The sequence below is a fragment of the Lagopus leucura genome, unplaced genomic scaffold (genome assembly GCF_019238085.1).
Source record: "Lagopus leucura isolate 7727_CA_CO unplaced genomic scaffold, USGS_WTPT01 Super-Scaffold_100022, whole genome shotgun sequence".
NCBI classification, from domain to species: Eukaryota; Metazoa; Chordata; class Aves; order Galliformes; family Phasianidae; genus Lagopus; species Lagopus leucura.
In genome coordinates, this window is record NW_024962275.1 from 8,560,005 (window position 1) to 8,580,271 (window position 20,267).

At 54.9% G+C, this 20,267-nt stretch overlaps 2 protein-coding genes across 2 annotated transcripts; one reads left to right on the plus strand and one right to left on the minus strand.

Annotated features, from left to right (window-relative positions):
- Positions 1 to 15: 15 nt before the first annotated feature.
- On the plus strand, positions 16 to 2,774 carry SSNA1 (SS nuclear autoantigen 1). The gene is made up of 3 exons (XM_042879096.1): positions 16 to 81; positions 157 to 356; positions 2,564 to 2,774. Exons 1-3 carry the CDS (start codon positions 30 to 32, stop codon positions 2,678 to 2,680), a joined length of 369 nt encoding a protein of 122 aa, XP_042735030.1. The 5' UTR covers positions 16 to 29; the 3' UTR covers positions 2,681 to 2,774.
- Positions 1,670 to 16,659, minus strand: TPRN (taperin). The gene is made up of 5 exons (XM_042879095.1): positions 15,638 to 16,659; positions 14,641 to 15,577; positions 5,372 to 5,549; positions 4,800 to 4,927; positions 1,670 to 4,441 (listed from the first exon to the last, which is right to left on the minus strand). The coding sequence occupies exons 1-5, from the start codon at positions 16,657 to 16,659 to the stop codon at positions 4,379 to 4,381; spliced, it is 2,328 nt and encodes a 775-aa protein (XP_042735029.1). The 3' UTR covers positions 1,670 to 4,378.
- Between the last annotated feature and the right edge of the window lie 3,608 nt (positions 16,660 to 20,267).

Sequence of the window (20,267 nt, forward strand, 5' to 3'; positions counted from 1 at the left end):
GAGCGCCGCGCCGCCGTTGGGGCCGCGCGATGAGCGGAGAGGGGGAAGCGCTGCGAGGGTACAACGGCGAGCTGCTGGAGGGTGGGTGAGCGGGGCCGGAGGGGGGCGACGGGGGTTGGTGAGCTCGGTGATCACACGCACGGTCGTCCCGAGCAGCGCTGGCGGAGCTCCGCGCCCGGCGGGATGAGCTGAGCGAACGGATCCGGGAGGAGGAGGCGGAGCGAGGACGGTTGCAGAGCCGCATCGCGGCGCTCACGGAGCGCCTGGCACGGAGCTCCGAGCGCACGGCCCGGCATCTGAGTGCGCGCTGCCAGCTGGACGCCAGCATCGCTGAGAGCGAGGCGGCATACGGCAAGGTACGGCCGGCAGGGATCGGCGCTGCCAGCTGCGGACGGGAGGTGGAGTTGGGGAGAAGGAAGAAGTTCGTGTAGTGAGTTTGTGTAGAGAGGGCGGGGGGCGCTGCGAGGGTTGCACAGAAAGGCGGTGCCTCGTCCCTGCTGACAGCCTCTCACTGGGGATGGGAATATCTTCCAAAGGCCTTCTGTCCCGAAGATGCAAACTCCTCTAGATGAAAAAGCTTTGGATAGCTAGAAAATGTTTCCGAACAAGATGGGATTGCAGTAATGTCTTATATTACAGAAGGGGACAGACTTTAGCAGGTTTTGTTGTGATAGCACAAGGGGAAATGGTTTCCAACTGCAAGAGGGAGATTTGGACTGGATATAAGAGGAAGCTTTTTCCACTCAGAGCAGTGAGGCACTGCACAGGTTGCACAGAGAGCTGGTGGTGCCCCATCCCTGCAGACAGCCGAGGTCAGGCTGTTGGGGCTCTGAGCACTGCTGGAGCTGTGGGTGTCCCTGTGCACTGCAGGGAGTGGGACCTGATGGCCTTTAAGGGTCCTTTCCAACTCAAATGATTCTATGATTGCATACAGGGTAACAGCTCAGTTCACTTCTTAATTCAAGCCCCAGTCAGCTCTTCTTTAAGAAATAAAAGTTTTTTTCCAGGTAGTTGCCTACATTTTCCTTTCTCCCATGTGTGTTTGTAAGCATGGCATCTTCCTCACCCACCCAGCCCAGAGCTAAACATGGGAAGTAGGGATGTGACCAGCAGCCACAATTCACTCATTAGTGGAATATTCACCAGCCAACACTAAAAGAGAAGTTGGTTCAGCCACCATTATTTTACCCCAGTCTCTCTAATGCCTGATGATCCTGGTCAGCCCTCTGCATCTCCCACATTAGCTGCTGAAGACACTGTGAAGAGTCAAGGCTTCCATCACACACACCCCAACACAGCACACAAGGGCACAGCCCTGCTGCCTCGCTCAGCCAGCACACAGATGAGGGCTCCCAGCAGAGCACTGCTCACCACCAAGCTCCTCGCAGTGCTGTGATGACACCCACGGGGATGTCAAGCCCACCACGACGCAGAAGTGGTGTTTCCAAAGAGCTTTTCAGGGAGCACAGAGTCTCAGAAGACATGCAGGGCATTTCTGAATGCTGTATGGAAGGGAAGGTGGTGTAAGGAAGTGCTTCAAGGCCCAAAGGTTTGGGGAGAACTTGTACGAGAATGGAACAGCTTAGAAGTGGTGTTGTAAAGTTACACCACAAACAGCACAGGTTCGAAAAGAAACCTTCCCTGAGATACAAACCACAACTCCCTATCCTACAAACAAATCCGTGTTTATTGACATTAGGAGACAAAGACACAGCAGGTAAAAAGCTGAGGGGTGAGGAGAGGAAACACAGTCATCCTGCAGGCAGAAAGGAGGAGCAGAGTCCCTTTCCTGTGCATTCAGGTCTCCTGTGTACCATTGTGCCCCTTGCCCTTCTCTGGCCCATGGGAGTCTCGGGACTCACCCTAACCCATCCACCATGTTGTGCCACGGGGACAAGGCAGCAAGATCCCACACGTCCTGCCCCTCTGCTCCTGCAGGGCTCTTCACCTCTGACCATTTCACACTCCTGTAAGGCCATAGGAATGAGTACAGACGATCGCTGGCACTGCAGCAGCCACATTCTGTTACAGCTGTCCACTGTAAAGAGGTGAGCTGCACACAGCGAGATCTAAGCCTGGTGTTACCTGGTCTCCTAGGGCACAACAGGTGGGAGTGTTAGATTATATAAAATACGTGCTAAAAACAGAAGAAAATGAATTAAAGGAGCAAGATTTAGTCTCATTTAAGGTCATTTTGGGGTTACCTATCGAAGTAAGAAACTTGAAGTGTGCAGGTTTAGTAGTGGAAAACATTGGGTCTGCTGCCTGCAATTTTAATACTGCTCCAAAAAGTAAACTTCAATCCCCAACCTGCTGCAGGAAGGTCTCTGCTTTGTGTTCAAGACAGATAAATGGCTTGAGGATTTTTTAATTCAGAATATGGGTGTAACAAGAGAAATTCCTGCACAGCCATCCCTGCAGTGAGACAGAACACCTAAATTCTCAGCTTTGTATTGCTCTCAGGGGTGGAGGATCCCTCCTTACATCAGCTGAACTCAGAGAGAACTGTTGAGTTGATACAAAAAAAAAATACATAAGCTGTTTTTATTTCCTTCTTTCTCAGATTCTGGAGAGTTCTCAGACATTGCTAGATGCCCTGAAGGGAGAAATTGGGAATGCTAGCAAAGCCAGTGAGTCTGCAAGCACTTCAAAACAAACACGTGGACAAAAGCATTCCTAAAGCTGTTCTCCAGCCTGGCCAGGCCCCTTGGTTGGGGGCAGCTGCTGTTGTGGTACAAGGATGCCACCGTTAATAAAAGTGTGTTGCAGGAGTATATTTTCCTTGCAGAAGCATTTTGCTATTAGAGAACTGCTGAATGTCACCCCCTCCCAGCAGAGCACCACGGGCCTGTCCACGAGGGAAGGGGTGGGCACAGAACTCCTGCACTGGGATCAGCACCCACAGCAGCACTTCAGTTGGCTGAAGGCAGCAGAGCAGGCTGCAGGATATTCAGCATCCCTCATTGACCCACAGCAGAACGAAGCCAGGACAGGCAGCTCTGGCTTCACCCCTTGCCCATTTGTTACTCTGCAGCTCAGGAGCTGGGGCTGCCCTAAGCTCACGGCCCGAGCTTTCCACAGTACAAGATGTTAAAAAGTATAAAGAACATTTTCAGATCGTAGATCAGTGTCAGCTCGGCTAGACATTGTCTGTATATAACACACAAACCAACAAAAGCCAAACATCACCAAAAGATGGCAGCCTGGTCCTTCAGATGGAGCCACGCGTGGGGCACTGCCCTTTTCATAAAGCCCAAAGAGGCTGTGTCTATTCCAACTGCATCTCTTTTAATCCCAGAAATACAAATCACATTAGCAGCAGTGTTCAGTCTTTTCCAGAGTGTAATTTTGACCCTGAGTGTACAGTTGTAGAAAATTTAAATGGAAGAGTCTAGCAGATTCCTTTGCATATTGGCTGCATCAAACAATTACAACAGAACTATAAAAATACTAGAAAAAAAAAAAATCATATTCCTTGTTCAAGTTCTGTAGAAGGAAGGAGTGAAATGGCCCTCGTGTGCTTTGCATAGAGAAATAGAGTGAGCAAGGCAAGAAGCAAGTCTCCCCACCACCTAAGACACAAATCTAAGGCCTGGCCCCATTAGATACCAAAACAAAACAAGAGCAACTGGCAAACAAGCACAATTAGCAGTAGAGACTGGAGAGCAGATGCAGTTACAGAGAGATCAAAGCTATGGCCAATGTTTGGGAACCTTCACAAGGCTCAAGCTGGACCGGGTGCTTCCTGCTGCCAGTGCAAAAGTGACACCTAATGCTGAAGGCATTTATTCCCCTCCCCATCACCCACACAGTGCATTCAGCTTCCTTCACAAGTGCTTAACTGGCACATAAATTCCATGACAGTTTGGTGAAACTAGACCCAAAAACACACTGAGAACAACCCATGAACCTTTAGCAGTTCTTCCAGCCCCTGTAACCTGGCTGTCAGAACCAGTGCAGTGAGTCCAGCCACCTGCCACAGCTTTCTTCACTGGGGCCTCTCATGAGAGAAGTGTTACAAAAATGCTGTCCAGGCCTCATTCAGCACTTGGATGAGCACAGTCATAAGCACTGAGAGAATCTACATCCATCCTGGGATTACACACTGCTTTAAGATACCTGCCTAATGGACAGCTGATCTTGAACAAGGAATATGCAAGGCCACAAGGAGAATAAATCATACGCATTAAAAAACCAGTTGTGTAGGACCCAGAACCCAGTGCAAATATTCTCCAAAGACGCCCAATGGCATCAAGTCCACCCTTGGCATCAGGACGCTGTGAAGACTGCGATGAGGGAGGGACCCAGGTGTTGGTTTCCACGGTGCACTGCCAGGCTCTGCCCAGCAGCTGCTGCTGCAGGCTCACAGATGGAGCAATCAGAAGTACAGCGCAGGCTCGCTGCTGAAGTCAGAGAGTCCGCCCTTCTCAGCTGGGGTGAGCTGTGGAGAAAGCACAGTTGAAATGGAATCGTCACCAAATCGAAAGCAAACGAGGACACATGCCTCTGGCGGCGAGGGCTGCGGTGGCACCTTGCCTTGGGCTGGTGAGTACGTTAATTCCCCTCCAGAAGTGCCCTGCAGCACAAAGCGTGCCAGCTGCCTTACCACTGCCTTTCACACACACACACAGGAGGTAGGGCAGCTGGTGGCAGTGGCAGCTTGCATTAATGTCTTCCCACTGCCCGGGGAGGTGTGCCACAGCTCTCAGACGTGCTCTGGAGAAGGCAGATCCTGTCCCTCCCACTGCCCAGAGGGAGAGCACCCCAGAACAAAGGCAGAAACCACTCTGAAGCCTCACCATAACTTGGTTCCCATGGGAATCAGCTTCCTTCAGGAGGGGTCCCTTAGCAGGCATCTCCTCATACTTCTGCTCTTGCCACTTGCTGAACTTCACAGAGTGCTTTGGGGTGTAGCTGGATAGATCTGCTGCAAGGACAAAGCTGACGTGAATGCCACTCACACCACCCCAAAAGGAAGAGGGGTCATGACTCTGGCAGGAACGGGATGGAAGCTGCCCATCTGCAGGACGGGCAAGGACCCTGTTCCTGCTGCAGTTACAAGCCTGTGCCATGCTCTCCAGTGGCTGTCAGTTCCCTTGCCCAGAGCTGCTAGCAGACACTGCAGCAGCACCAACCCTCTCAGCATAAAGGGTATTTTTAAGTTTTACATTTTTAAGGTTCACTGCATCTCATGCAAGAGAGGTCTGGGAATTCCCTGATCTGATTTCAAACTCTGTCCCCACTGAAACCAATTCTGCTGTCATATGACCTCTGCTAACATTTCCAGCTGTCTGGGGCACATTACGGCTGGAGGCAACACAGACAGGGACAGACACCACCAGAAGCCCTGCAGTAGCTGTGCCTCACCCACCTGCGTTAGCTGCATTGGGATGCAAAGTGCTGTTCGGGCGTGGAATGTGAAAGGTGTGAGATTTGTCCTCCTCTGTTTCAGAAGTGTGTCCTTCCTCCTCCTCCTCTTCCACCAGTGAGTTCTCGGATGGATACTCAAACATGGTCTGCAAACTCGTCTCATTGAAAGAGATCTTCATCTAGACAACAGCCAAGGAGAACTGTTAGAAAGCAGCCTGAGAAACCATCGCTCCCAACGTTTGCACTGGCAGAGCACCTCCACCCCAAAGCTCCACCATCCTGTAAGGAAGGCACTGTGCCCTCCCATGCCTTTCCCCACATGCCCTGCTGAATCTCTCGCTGTGCTGAGAGGAAGCACAGAGGCGGACAGCCAAACGGACGGGACAGTCAGGAGCCCCAGAGGTGCAGAGTACTTTGGCTTCTTGCCGCCACCTCACACTGCGATGCCGGCAGGGCTCTGCTGCACATCCCTAGGAGGAAGTGGGACTGCCAAGGAGGAAAGGAAAACATTCTCATGTTGAAAAGGTGACACCTCTTAGCACCTGCCCACTCCTTTGAGTTCCTGCATGCTAGAAACACCAGCGGTCAGGACATTTTGGAGAGGACATCATCGTAAGAAACTGTTCACTAGGCAAAGAACAGATCAATATCAGAAATCAGAAGACAGAAGCAGCTAAGGGAAAGATGGTAACAGGCCATATCAAAGAGCAAAAATGCCAGATAAGTGGGAGCTCCTTAAGGTTCTGTTTCAAAACCAGTCTTATTAAGTACTCTCACTAATGACCTTCGCATGATAACTGAGAGGCTGACAAACGAAGATGACTCCAACTTGCAACACGGTCAAGGGAAACAACAGAACAACAGTATGGGTTGTTTAGAAAGTCAGACAGCAAGCACCCTACACATGGGTGGGTGTTTTTAGACCAACCCTTGATCTAAGAGCCTCCTTACGACTTCAGCAACGGTGAAAACTTCATCACATGTGAATAAAAGCAGAAGGCACAAATTTCCCAGAGCAGAAAGGCCAAACTCTGACACAGTGACTCCAGATGTAGTCTTCCAGGTTCAGAGCTGCCCTAATCATTACCTACAGCTTTGAAGATCTGGTTACAATCAATTCACCTTTCTTGGGCAGGTGGAGCTGAAATTCAGCCTGCTGACACTAACAAAAACAGAGGTCGAGGAAAAGTGTTTAAGCTCTTTGTAAGTACACCAAGAAAATAAACACCAAGGAGCAGAGAAGAACTGCTGATGCCAGCACACAACACAGACAAACAAGGAGGATAAGCCTGCCAGGAATACGTTTAAGCCAAAAATAGGGGAGTATCTAGCCAATGCGGATCAGGGTTCAGGACCAGCTGCCTAAAAGGGTGTTTTGATCCCCTTACTCCTAACTGCATTTAAAACTGAGCTAATAGGGTTACGAACAGAATTAAGGGGCAGGATCCGTCCTGCTTAATTCTGTAGGTCTCTCTTCATCCTGTGCAGTCAGCAGTAGGAAGGAGATGCAGTACATCTGCCCCATGTGCCACACTTCCCTTCACATACAAAAGCGCACCCCGGGCTGAGGAGCAACATGTGGCCCTCAGCAGCCTTCCAGCAGCACGGGGGTGATCCCATCTCAGAGATGGGGGCTGCAGTGAGACATTCCTGTGCTGGAGCACCCGAGTGCTGCTCCCCAAGCTTTGCCCTGCTGCTGACCTACATGCTCCCTGGCCCGAGGCAGCAGTGATGGCTCACAATGTGTCTCTGTGTGAGGCCAAGCGGCGCTGCCAGGCTGGGCGCTGCAGGATGGAGCTGCTGAGCCATCCGAGCTTGGGAGACAGAGCTCAGTTTTCCTCATTTTCTGCTAACAGAAGGAAGGCTGTAAGAAATACAGATTTGAGGCCCATCAGAACTAAAGCTGTGCATGGGGCGAAGGCAGAAAGCAGCCCCATCCTGCAGCAGAGCCCCAGCAGGAGCAGCACAAACAGCGCCCAGAGACAGAGCGCCTGAATCCAAGCAGCTCCCGTTTGCCCGCAGCCAATGCCAGGTCCTGCCATGCTCTAGGAGGCGATGCTTCAGCTGTTCACCTGCAGCAGTGCCAGCCCCACACCACAGCAGCCAGTCCATGTGGAAACCCCCCCTACACAGCACACTGCCCCCCTACAGCCTGCTGCCACAGAGCTCTCAAGGACGTACCCTGGCAAAGCAAACAGCAGAGGAGCTGCTTATTGTGAGATTGGGAAGCAGCTGGAAATAACTACTTGGAAATTCGGCAACGGCAGCCCTGGCTTTGCAGGAACACAAAGGTGCTGGGGTTACTTCTTTAGGAGAAAAACACGTCCCAAGAGCCAGTCTTGTTCAAGGGAGGAAAACTGCAGCCTTCAGCCGGGAGTGTTTGCAGGGATTTAGCAGTATTTGCTCAGTGGAATGCTTTATGTAGAGCTGTGTCACATAACCAGAGTCCAACCCCAGCCGTGCACCTACACAGGAACACTCCCAGCAATGAGCTGGGAGTAATAAAGCTGTTTTTGGGGGGAACACTGTGCTGTTGAGAAACTGGCTTCTTGTTGCCATAGCAAAAATCATTTATTTATTTGCTAGGATTTGAGCAGTAATGAGTAATACACTACTCAGGAAAGAGAAGCGAGGGTAAACATTGCCCAGCAAGCCTAATGCTGGTAGCTGTACATGGCTTAGGAACACAAAAAGGAAAAAGAGAAGCCTGTTTTGTTTTGAGAGATGCTGTCAGGACCAACCTGTACCCACCATGTACACAGACAAGAAACAACATCACCAATTCACAGCCACCTGCCACACAAACAAGGAAGGCTGGCAGATGCCTCACCTCCCAAAGTCAGGGTGAGAAGCCTGAAAGTCTCTGCGGTGAAGGACAGAGCACAGCACTGATGGCAGCTCCCAGCACGTGGATATCAGAGCAAACCAGAGCTGAGGATGCAGATCAATCTCCACGTTGTGGCTTCTCTCCACCTGTTAGCACCATGCTTGGCAGGCATGGCAGACCCAAAGGAGCAGAGCTGCTCCTCTCAGGTACTAATTCCCTCTAACCATTCTCCTCCCCAAGCAATGTAATCCTGAACTGACAAAATGAAGGACTGCACTGTCTCCTACATCCCCAGGGCACGCGTGGGCTGCCAGCACACTGCTGGGTGTGATTTCCAGCAGCTGGTTCAGCAGCTTTACACGCCTGGTCAGCTAAATGCCTCCTCCTTTCTCAGCAGCAGCAAGAGGGCTTGGGCTGATACCTGCAGGGAGCACTGGGCTGAAACCTCAATCAAGCGTGATTAAATCAGTGTTCTGAAAGAAAATCAACTCGTGCTTCCATACAGTCTTACAGTGAGCTTTGCTACATCTTTTTCACTACAGTGGTACTTAAGGAGATTTGGTCAATGACACAAAGACGTGAGCCAACACCCTAAGACATCACATCAGAGACCTGCAGCACAGCCAGCTGAGGGCCCTGGGAAGCTGCTGCTGCACAGCATCCCTTGGAGACCCATAGGGATAGCAGGGGCAGCTGAGCAAGCACCAAACTCTGGGCACGCTGGGTGGCTGTAATGCAGAACAGCCTCCAAGCTGTTCTGGACAAACAGAAGGCACGGAGGGCAGAAGCATACATTTTAAAGGAGACAAGAGTCCACGTGACTCAGCCTGACCATGCTCACAAGCTTAGCAGGCGGTGGCATTCCAAAGCTGCACGCTTCCAAAGGAACTGCAGTTTCTCACCCAGCCCTGCAGTCAATGATCTATACAATTTCATGCAAGCTTCCTCTCTGAAACTCAGAGATAAAGGCTCTTTGGGAAGGTCACCCATTCCAGAGGAGTTAGCAATGAGCTTATCAGTGTGCCTGTACTTGTCCTGAAGCACAACCGTGTGACAGCCCAGCTGGTGAATAACCCCAGGCATGGCTACAAGCTCTGCAGTAGCCTCAACACAGTAACAAGGCAGTGGCTGTCATTCTACAGAAGATAAGAAGCATCCGTACATCTAAAGCCTTTCCTTGGAACAAGAAGGAAGGGTTTTTCCTTGGAATTCCCTAGGGATGGAGCAGACAAGACGTGGCTCCTCTATCAGATTAACCCCATACTGCTCTGGCTGCAGCCCCCCAGCTGTGCTCAGAAATGACACACAGCATTTTTCTGTCACTCTGTACAGCTGTTCCACTTTCAATTCACTTGATCATTCTTTTCTGAGATGTGTTTTCCAACAGCAACACTCGGTTTTACTCAATGATCAACTGCAGAACTCAGTTACTGACCAGAGCCAGAAACACTGAGGGTTTACAGCAAAGCACATCAGCACTGCTGGCAAAGGGGAGATCACCTCCAGGACCGCATCCCAGCTCCCAACCACCAGGCAAAGCAAGAAAGTCTCCATTTACAAGGCAACCCACAAAGGCAGCCCTGTGAAATCAATATGCTGAAGCACATGGTAGACAGGAGCAACGCATGGAGATTCGAAATATTAAACTCCTCACACAAGACATGGGGAAGTTTCAAATTCCTGCTGAGAAAGAATAGGGCAGGGACATCCCCAGAGCATCGCAGGGCACATAGCTCTTTTTTAAACTCTTCCTTTCACCATGTCATCCCAGCAGAGGTCCCAGTGCCCAACCGGCCACAAGCGGTGCGGCACAAAGCAGCGATTCACCACAGGAGCCCTCTGCACATCTGCATGCAGAGCCACAGCCTTCCACGGCTCAACAAGGAATCCATGCATTACTCAGCCTGTAAGGGTCAGACAGCTCCCCCTGCATGGGATGCAGCTGAATGCACAAAGAGAGCAGGCAAAACCTCGGTGCAATCAGTGCCAGGGCCTGGCGCCTTCACTAACAGCACCAGATCTTCCCAGGGTGCTTACAGAGTTTCCCGGCAGCACAGACCCTTCAGTGTGACTTCCTGCACAGCCATCCAGAGCACAAAGCACTCCAGATCTCTCACACTGCGGGGCTGGACTGAGCCCTGGGCACATCCCACCAGCTTCTGACTTGCTTAAGAGCTTTTATCATAGTTCTTCTGCCTCATTTGCACACACACGATGGGTGGAAGCAAAGTGCAGGACCGCAGGAGCAGCTCAGCACAGGGTGAGGCTGTGGAGAACCCCAGATTGCAACAGCCCTCCCACTGCTGAGGAGATGAACATGACTCATCTGCTCCATTGGTACTGGGCTGGTATGACAGAAGCAACTTTTGAAGGTGCTGGCAGGCAGCAAGTAAACAGAGAAACAACACCCACATCAATGCGCTCAGGTCCAGCCTGCCCAGAGCTTTAGGCTCTACGCACTGCTGTCTGCAGCCACCCACTGTACAGCCCAACATCAGCGGTTAGAAAGGGGCACCCAGAGCTGCTGCAGAGCATCTCTGCTGGGGAGGGCCCCAGGCTGAGCTCAGACATGCAGAAACTTTCTGAGCAGAACTCACCACTGCTGACCTCACCTACCAAAAATTCAACACATTCCAGTCAGACACATCCAACAGCCCCTCCTTAAAGGTGGCAAATGCAGTGCCACCAGCACAGCACAGCACAGCACAGCACAGGTGCGAGAAACAGAAAATGGCAAGGCACAGGCTCTCAAAAAGGTCAATAAAACCAATCTTTGACTTGAGCCTTCCAAAATACAGGGGGGAAGGAATCTCCATCAGATTTCTGCAGACAAATTCCTGCTTTCACTACCCGGCAAACCTATTTGTGCCATACCTTGCAAGCAGCACTGCCAGCAGCTGCCACCAATTCAATCCCACATGGCACAGGCTTGCTGCAAACAGCTCTGGGCAACCACTGGAGGTGCTCACCCCTGCCAGCATCCTGAGCCCACAGCTGGTTCTCACCAACCACCTCCAGAAGTGAGCAGATGGAAAGCTGCGGAGCGAGGAGCTCAGCAGGTCAGACCAACAGAACTGCTGCCCAACGCTGCCCATGCTGAAAGGCTGAGGGATGTCTGCAGTAACCGTCCAACAGACATTCACGTGGGTACCTGCATGCCACATTCAAGCTTGAAGCTGCTCAAAACATTGAAAATTTGGCTAAACTACAGTATTTGAGGCAATTTTGCAGAGCGTTTGGTTCCAACTATGTGGATCCCACTCATCTTGCTCTTGTAAGCCCTGTTTGCACAAAGCTGCTGCTCACCTTCCAGTAATAACGTGGTGCCTGCTGGCTCTCACACCCTGAAACCCACAGGGCTCGGATGCCTGGCTTAGAGGTCACCTTTCCTAAAGCATCCCCAAAAGGGCAAAAACTGGGTCTGGGGATGAACCTGATGAGACATAAGGGATGAGCACAGCCCGAGCATCTTCTGTGTGTGCAGGACTTCATGGGCAAGCCCAAACTCCATCATGCTTAAAGCACAAAGCCTGAAGCCAGACAGACTTGTGGGCTCCCCACCAGGCCCAGCAGCTGGCAGTCCTCCTCCAGCACTCACTCCAACAAGCCTCATTGCACAGAAACTCAGATTCCTACCATGCTGACAACCCCAGGTACGTTATTTTGGCACGTAACCAAGGATTGCTTCCTGTCAACTCACCCAAGCCAAATTTTATCCTCAGAGATCCAAAAGATCCACACCCTGCAGCAAGGCTGCACCTGGGGCTGCTGGCAGACCGACGTCTCCTCCCTTCCGCTGCCATGAGGGAGGATGAAGATGAGCACTGAACAGAGGTCACAGCCACGCTCTGCATCCTCTCCCCGGTGCCTCATTTAGAACAAGGGTCAGTAGGTCTCCTCCCATCCCTGTGCACGTATCCTGTCCTCACTGCCCGAGCTGACAGCTCAGCCAGCCTCTCCCGCAGCCACCGCACTGCTGCACCTGCACTGAAGGTGATACCATAGAATCACAGAATGTCCTGGGTTGGAAAGGACCACAACGATCATCTAGTTTCAACCCCCTGCCATGCACAGGATCACCAGCCGCCAGACCAGGCTGCCCAGAGCCACGTAGAGAGGTCTCTTGGAATGGCCACAGAGCAGAGGGACAGATCCTCATGGCCCTGGGACAGACGTGCAGGAAGATGAGCATTCAGCCTCCTGCCCATACAGGCAGCCCACTCCCCACTGAGAGCGCAGTGAGGTCTCTACCCCCCTTGGTCCCACACAACCCCACGTTCACCATCACAGCTCAGTGAACGCCTGTCCCACCTCAGCCGCTCAAGCTGCCTCTACTAAAGAGCTGGGGCAGCTCTTCCATCCCCCTCGCACTTCTCCTCCCACCACCAGCTCACTGTCCAGTTGGAGTAGACAGCCCCAGCCCCAAAACAAAGAGTCGCTTTGCACACTTGAGGCATCTGAAAGAAGCAATAAAGCTGATTTCCAAAGGGCCCTGAGCAGCAGCAGCAGCAGCAGCACCCAGAGCACAGAGAGGCCGCAAGCAGGGCTTGGCACCCAGAGCCACCAGGATGGGCTGGGGCCAGCCTGCAGGGATGGGTGGCTCAGCAGCCCAATGCGAGCACACAGAAATGTTTGCTCCTGCCCAGCTCAGACCAAAACCAAGTTTCTGAAAAGCCTAACATATCTACAAAACACAACTCTTGTTTTTGGCCGGTTGCCTTGACGACACACAGCAATCTCTTGGGAAGAGACCAAGGAATGCGTTCTCATGCAAACTCCTTCCTTTTCAGGCATCAACACTCAGCCTCATTATCCAGAGTAAAAGCCACAAACATCCTCTAGGTTAAGAGTAAACAGAACTCTTTCCACTTGGTACAGCATCCCCCAGATCCTGGCTGCAGTCACACCATGCTCTGTGCAGGGAAAGGAGCGGGCACAAAACCCACGCGCAGCCACAGCAAGGCTGCATCTCACCCAGGAACTCAAGGCTCTCCAAAGCCTGGGCCTCCTTTCCTAAAGGGTTTTTGCATTTATTTCAGCCTCTGCACTGCGACAGTTCATCATTCCTTCGCCTTTAACCTCTCTCTCAGAAGTGAGATCTCTGCAAGCTCCCACACAGAACACCCCCACAACCCTTAGCAAGCTCCACTGCTGATGTGCACAAACCCTGCAGCATCACTGCCCTTCATCTCCCAGACGCCTGCCGAGCAGACAGCCACTGCCACGGCTCCAACATCACGCAAAGCCAACACTCTGCAGACACAACAGCTGCGAAAGAGCCACACACAGTACCTCAGGCTGGGAAAGAGCTCTGGATGTCTCTCTCCCAAAGTCCTGCCTGGAGCAGGTCCAAGTGGATCAGAGCATGCATTCAAACAGCCCCAGGGATGGAGGTGCCAGGGCTCCTGTGTGTCCTTCTGCAGTGTTGTCCACCTCCAACAACACGCTGCACTAGCTTTGTCCTCACCTCTCTTCCTCCTTTTTGTACTGCTTAAAGGATGGCAACACCTGAGCAGATTTCCTGTTCTGCTGCACAGCTCTCATGCTTCAGATCTGCCACCTGCCTTAATTAATACCTGCTGATAGCTCCTATGAAGGAACTTAAGAACATTAAGCCAAGAGGAACAGCACTCGCCGCCTCTCTCCCAAATGAGATGAATCCCATTCAAAGGATTCCCTCGCATTGTGCTGCTCAGTGCCTCAGGCACCTGTGTGGATTCAGTCCATCAAACCCTCGTGGAATTCAGGTAACGGAATGTCAAACAGCTCTGCCTGCTATGGAAAAACATGTCACAAACCCAGAAATCAGGGTCTGTAGTGACACAGTGCCTGTGCTGCCTGTCATTATGGTAAGCAGAACAATTCACGCCTACATCTCAGCACATCAGCTCTGCCAGCATGCTGTGCCTCCATCACATCCCAACGTGTTTTGTGAAGCTGTGTGAACTCTTAGTTTAGGAAACTCCAATCAATGGGTGAACCCTGCATGTCTGAGAGCTGAGAGGCAGCTGCTGTCCCACAGAGCAGGCAGGTGGCATAATCCCATCAGGAGGAGTTAAACTGGCGCTCATCTCTTTCTGCCTAATAGAGACCTAATTCCTGAGCCTCTATCAATAGATCCCTAATCCAAGGAGGGCACTGTGCTCTGCTACTCCAGCAATCCTTGGGAGCTCAGTGCACACAGCACAGCGAGGGCTGAGGGACAGCCACAGCCATTCCACTCGCACAGCTCTCCTCCAATCCTACATCCCCCAGTCAGTTCACTTTCTGTCACTGTATCTCCAAGAAGAGATTGCAGGAGAGGCCCTGTGGTTACCACGGAGCGCACACCACCCCAAGCTGCCCACCTCCCTGCCCAGCAGAACATCTGCAAGAAGCCACACCAAGGGCAGTGAGGAGCTGCTTCGGGCCTCCCTGCTCAGAGCAGTGCCCCAGGCCATTACCTTCTTGCGGCGGGAGCCCGTCTTGCTCATGCAGGACCTCTCCAGGGACAGATACCCGCCGATCACTTCGATCTCGTTCACCGTGGGGTAGCGCTTTTTATGGGATGTCCCCACCTGGGGCCCATCAGCGTTCTCTACAGCTTTGCTTCTTCCTTTGCTTTCCTCATCCTCCTCCTCTTCCTCCTGCTGAGGCCTCCCACCAGCCTCAGTAAGACCCTGCGGCCCCGAGGCACCGGGCTTCCTTTTGGGCACCACAGTGAAGGTGTTACCTCCCGTCTGATGGAGCCCGGGGGAGTGTGGTCTGTAGAGGGGCACAGAGGAAATCTCCATCTCCAGCTCGGGGCCGCTTCCTCTGGGCTGATCCAAGTTCTCTGTCCTCACAGCCCTCGGGGAGAGCTCCCCGCTGTCCGGCTCCACAATGTCATCAATGTAAGTCACAGGTACCGACGGATCCAGAGGCGCCGGCGGGGAAGCGATCGGCTCTTCCTGCTCCGGAGCGGAAACCCGTGGGGGCTCCTTCTGTACTTTCTGCTGCGGGGATGGTGGTGGTGATGGTCCCGTTGCATGGCTCTGGGCAGCAGGCAGAGCTGTGCCACCCTCCCGGCGGGGCACAAAGAGGAAGGAGTTGCGTGAATTCAGGCGCAGCTTGGCCAAGGCCTGCGCCTGCAGGTCGTGAGCAGGGATGGCAGCCAGGTCAGGCCTGGGGGCCGGGTGGATCTCAAAGGAGCCCCCGGCCCGAGGGGCAAACGCAGAGAGAGGCTGGGTGGCACCGGGGGCCAGACTGGCACTGGGCGGGGGTGATGCAGCCACTTCAACCTCCTCCGGCTTTGGCCTCCTGGCATTGGCAGCGCTGGTGGATGGCACTGGCGGCCCTTTGGGCGGCACGCTCCGGGTGGTGGGCTGGGGGACGCGGCTGGGGGGAGACTGGGGGACACGGCTGGGGGGAGACTGGGGGACGTGGCTGGGGGGAGACTGGGGGACGCGGCTGGGGGGAGACTGGGGGACGCGGCTGGGGGGGGGCAGGCCCCGGGGGGCCACAGTGAAGGAGTTGGAGCCGATCTTGTGGAGGAAGCAGTTGGCCTGGGGAACTGCGGCTTTGGGCGCAGCCATGGGGGCGGGGGGAGAGATGGGGACTGCCGGTGGGGTCGCAGCCCTGGGGGACACCGGGACCGCCTGGGTACCCGCGGGCTGGGGGGCAGCCGGCCGGGGGAGGGGGGGCGGCAGCGGTCGGGGGGCCGCAGCGCGGGGAGAAGCGGCGCGGGGGGAGGTCGGGGCGGCCTTCGGGACCGAGGGGCGGGGGGAGGTCGGCGCCGCTTTGGGGGGAGCCGAGGAGCGCGGGGAGCCCGGAGCCGCCGGAGGGGGAGCGGCCCCGGCCGGCGCTTCCCCGCCCCGGCGACGGCGGCCCCGCGGTCGCTGGCCGAACTTCTCCAGGAGGCGGCTGACGGTGCCCGGCTCGGCGGCCTCGAGAGGCTCCTGCGCTTCGGCCGCCTCGTAGATGAGGACCTGGTCGGCGCGGATCTCGGCGACGGCCGCTCCCCGGCGGGCCAGCAGCTCCCGCAGCGGGTCGGGACGGCGCGGAGGGGACGCGGCGGGGGGATCGCGGCGGCGCCCGGACGGCGCTTCCCCGTCGGCGAAGCAGGCGGCGGCGTCGGGCTGCGACTCGATGATGAGGATGTTGTCGGCGCGGATGGTGCGGATGCCCGGCACGGCGCTGTACAGCTCCAGCAGCTGCTGCAGCGGCCGCGCCGCCTCGGGGCCGTGCCCGGGCAGCCCCCGCCGCAGCCGCCGCCGCTCGCTCTCCAGCCGCATGAAGGGGTTCTCTCGGAGCGGGCCCAAGCTCTCGGCCACCACCAGCCGCTCGCCCGTCCCCGCCGGGCCCCGAACCGCCGCCGCCGCGGACTCCGTCTCTCCGGCGGCCGCTCCGGCCAGCTTGGCCCGCTTCCGCTCCAGGATCTCCCTCTTCCAGGCGGGCTGCGCCCGCGGCCCGGCACCGAGCGGCGGCGGCTCCGCGCTGCTCATGGCGGCGGCTCTCGGGGCGCTGCCGCGCACGGCCGCCGCGTCCTCCCCGTCGTCCTCCTCCTCCTCCCGCCGCACCTGAGCCGGGCACTGCGCAGCGCCGCCCCCGGGCCGTCCTGCGGGGCGGGGCGGGCGGCCCCGAGGGCGGGAGGGCAGCGCGGCCCCGGGCGGTGCGGAAGGCGCTCCCTGCGGCCGGGAGGGACGGAGCCGACCGGTTGTGGGGCGGCTTCGGAGTGATGGAATACCGAGAGCGGGAGCGGGCGGCACCGCCCGCCCCAACCCTACGGCTGAGAGCGGCGACCCGCCCGGCCCTCCAGTCCGTCCAGGACTGCCCGCGAGTTCTCTCTGCCCTGCTGGGACTCGGTGGCTCCTCTCAATTTAGTGTCATTGGTAAACGTTAAAGAGAACTGGCCCTCAAACGCAGCCCTGTGGATCCCGCTGGTGGCTGATCTCAAGCAAACTGTCCCAGCAGGGCGTTCACAACCACGCGGGACTCCATGCACCACGATGGGTCCCATGTGCCCCGAACTTTGCTTCCAAAGGCCACACGTTCTCAGGTCCTGGTGCTCATCCACCCTGCCCAGAACCACAGCACGTTACCCCACCGAGGGCAGGCTCAGGGGAAGCCTTGTTGCTCTCTGCACCCCCTGACAGGAGGCTGTAGCCAGGTGGAGATCCGACCTCTTTTCCCATGCAACAGCAATAGGGTGAAAGGCAATGGCCTTCAGTTACACCATGCGAGGTGCAGGTTGGGTATTAGGAAAAAATCCTTCTCAAAAGAGAGGTGATGCAACAGAACAGACTGCCTGGGGAGGGGGGGAGGTGTTCCAGGAGCGTGGAGATGTGGCACTGAGGGACATGGTTGGTGGGCATGGTGGGAGTGGGCTGCAGTTGGGCTTGGTGCTCTCAATGGTCGTTTCCAACCTTCACGATTCTATAAGTCAACCAAAGAAAAAAAGTAACCCAAATCTGTTATTTTTTTCCTATAATTTGGGCCCTAGACTGGGCCATTTAGGAGGAACACAAGAAGGAGCAGCCGAGGAGGAAGGGGATGAGAGGTGTGTGTGAGCATCACCCCACTGTCGGCTCAGCTGTGGTCTGAGAAAGAGCAAAAGTAAGTGGGCGTCAAGGGAAAGGAACCCAAGGTGGGCATCAGAGCAACATTAAGAAGCATTTTAAGGAAAGCTCTGAATGAGGCAGTGAGGTTTCTGTGCTGTGGGCAGCAGGCATGGCTGGGGAAGGCAGTGAGGAGCAGGACCAAGCCGAGGAAAGTGGGCACTGCAGGACATCAGACAGGAGCACAGGAAAACAGTTCTTGTGCTGCTTTCACTGCTCTGCCATCGCTGCTCCACTCAAAAGCACAGAGAAAAGCATGGCCAGTGCTCTGCTTCCAGGCAGCCTGTTATCAGCTGCCACCACGTTTCGTTGGGAAGTCTGTGAGATCAGGAAACAATTGGGAGCTCAGGGCTTTCCATGCCTCAGATAACACTGTGTGCTGAAATCCTCCGCTGTGAGGCGCGGAGGGGAACGGCACGCGGTGACGTGAACAACCTTTGCCCAGAACCGTTCAGTCCCAGCCTGCTGGGGCGTTACGGAGCCGCACCCCAGCACAACGTGGGTGCTTCACCACCTCAGATACAGCCCTGCTTACTGGAAGGAACGTTGCCTCCTGCTGATAAGGTTCTACCTTTGCACTCCTGAGACAAAACGGAGCAATTTGCACACATTCAACCAGACCTGGAAGTGAGCGGCTGCTGGAGTTTTATTGCCAACGTTGCCATTGTGCTGGAAAGGGTCCAACGTCCACCTCTGCTGCTGCCTGGCTGCGTGTGCAAGCCCAAGCTCGACGGAAGGAAGCAGCTCTTAGCAGTTAAGCTTTAATAACACAAGGCTGGTTTAAAGTTTGCACACGCCTCTCAGTGTGCCGTCCTGCATGGCAGCCCTCACGGCATCCAACAGCGGTGCCCTGGGTTGAGCCTGAGGACAGGGCAGCAGGCAGTGACGTTTCCTGGGGTGACTCATGGCTCAGGCACTTACAGAGCCAACAATGTGCCTTTGTACTTGTGGATCTCAGTGGATTTCTCTTTCATGGTCTTGTCTGTTGGGTTTTCAGCCCATGTAAAGCCCACAAATCCCGAAATAATGAATCCCACGGTTGATCTGCACCTGGTACAAAGGAAACGTCTCCCTTTGTGGGGACTGAAGCTGACATCTGGTGGTTTTGTTGTGTGCCCTCCAGCCTTGGTGGAAAAAAACCCAGCCGTTATTCAATTCCTCCCCTGCCAGCAAGAATTGTGGGGCCTTCTATCATAGTTCCCATCAACTGCCTTTGTTCTAGGCCGAGCCTGAAACAGCATGAGGGACTGGAAAGTGAAACTTGGCCAACTATTGAACGCCCTGGAGCTGATCCCCATCGCTGCATTTACACCTCTGGATTCTGCTGGAGCAGCAGCTGAGCACCCTCACTAAGAGGCTCCTGGGAATCCCATTCAGCTCTCAGATTCTGGCACAAACGCTCGATTACAAAACCCAGGTGTGACACTGACAGGGGACAGGGCCCGGGCTGTGTGATGGCAGAGTGCCACTGTGCAGCATAGCTGCGTGGCTGTGCAGGCAGCAGCAGGACGCAGTGTGTCTGGTACGTCAGCGCCAGGCCCACACCCAGCAGCTGGCACTGATAGGATGCATGGGGACAAGCCCAGGTGCAGCCAGGTGTGGAGAAAGCAGGGAGGGAGCTGAGCAGCAGGACTCAGATGTGTGTGATTTCCCCCTCCTCGCCCTTTGTTATGGGGCAGTGTGAAAATCCGCCTGCACGGCCCTGGGCATGTCCCCACGTCACCTGCGTGAGGAGAGAGGGAAGAAGGTGAGAGATAAAAATAACCCTTTGCATCTGGGCTTCTGCAATGTGTTTGGCTTTGTACCCCGTGACACTGATTTAAAAACAGTGCAGTATGGAGATTAAATGGCTCCGGAATAAGGAATAAAGGCAGGATTTCTGGCCAACAGGTTACTCAGGGCACCGGTGACTGGTGAAGGAGAACAGGGCCAGCTCTCTGGCACAGGTGGTGGTGGGGAGGTGGAAGTGATTTCCATCCTCTGCCACTGCCGAAAGATGGACAGCAATGTTTCCAAATGGGGAGGATGCAGACACAGCTGCTGAAAGATCCCAGAAAGAGCAACAGTGCCCTAAAGGACGGCAGCGAAGGACGGGAGCGCAGCTCTGTGTGCTTAGAGGGGCTGCAGTTATGGCACTTGGCGAAAGGCAAACACACCTGAGCACACATTTCAGCAATGCAGATAAAGGGAGAGCTCACAGCCGGAGGCTGGGACCGCAGCTGCTCACTTCAAGTCCAACAGACAGTGGCTGATGGAACTTGATGTCTTCCATCCTCCCAGGTGTGCTGAATGTCTTCACTCTGTCCCCACCGCAGGATCTGCCTCCCCCTCAGTGTCCCTCATTGAAAGCACTGACAGCTTTTGCTTTTCTCCCCGTGCTGCTCCCCAGGGCACGGTGCTCGCCCTGGCTCTGCTCTTTACTTTTCAGCATTTCTCTCTCTGCTGCCTTTCAGAAGTGCCTGGCGCCGGTTCCTCCCTCTCTGCTGGCACAGCAC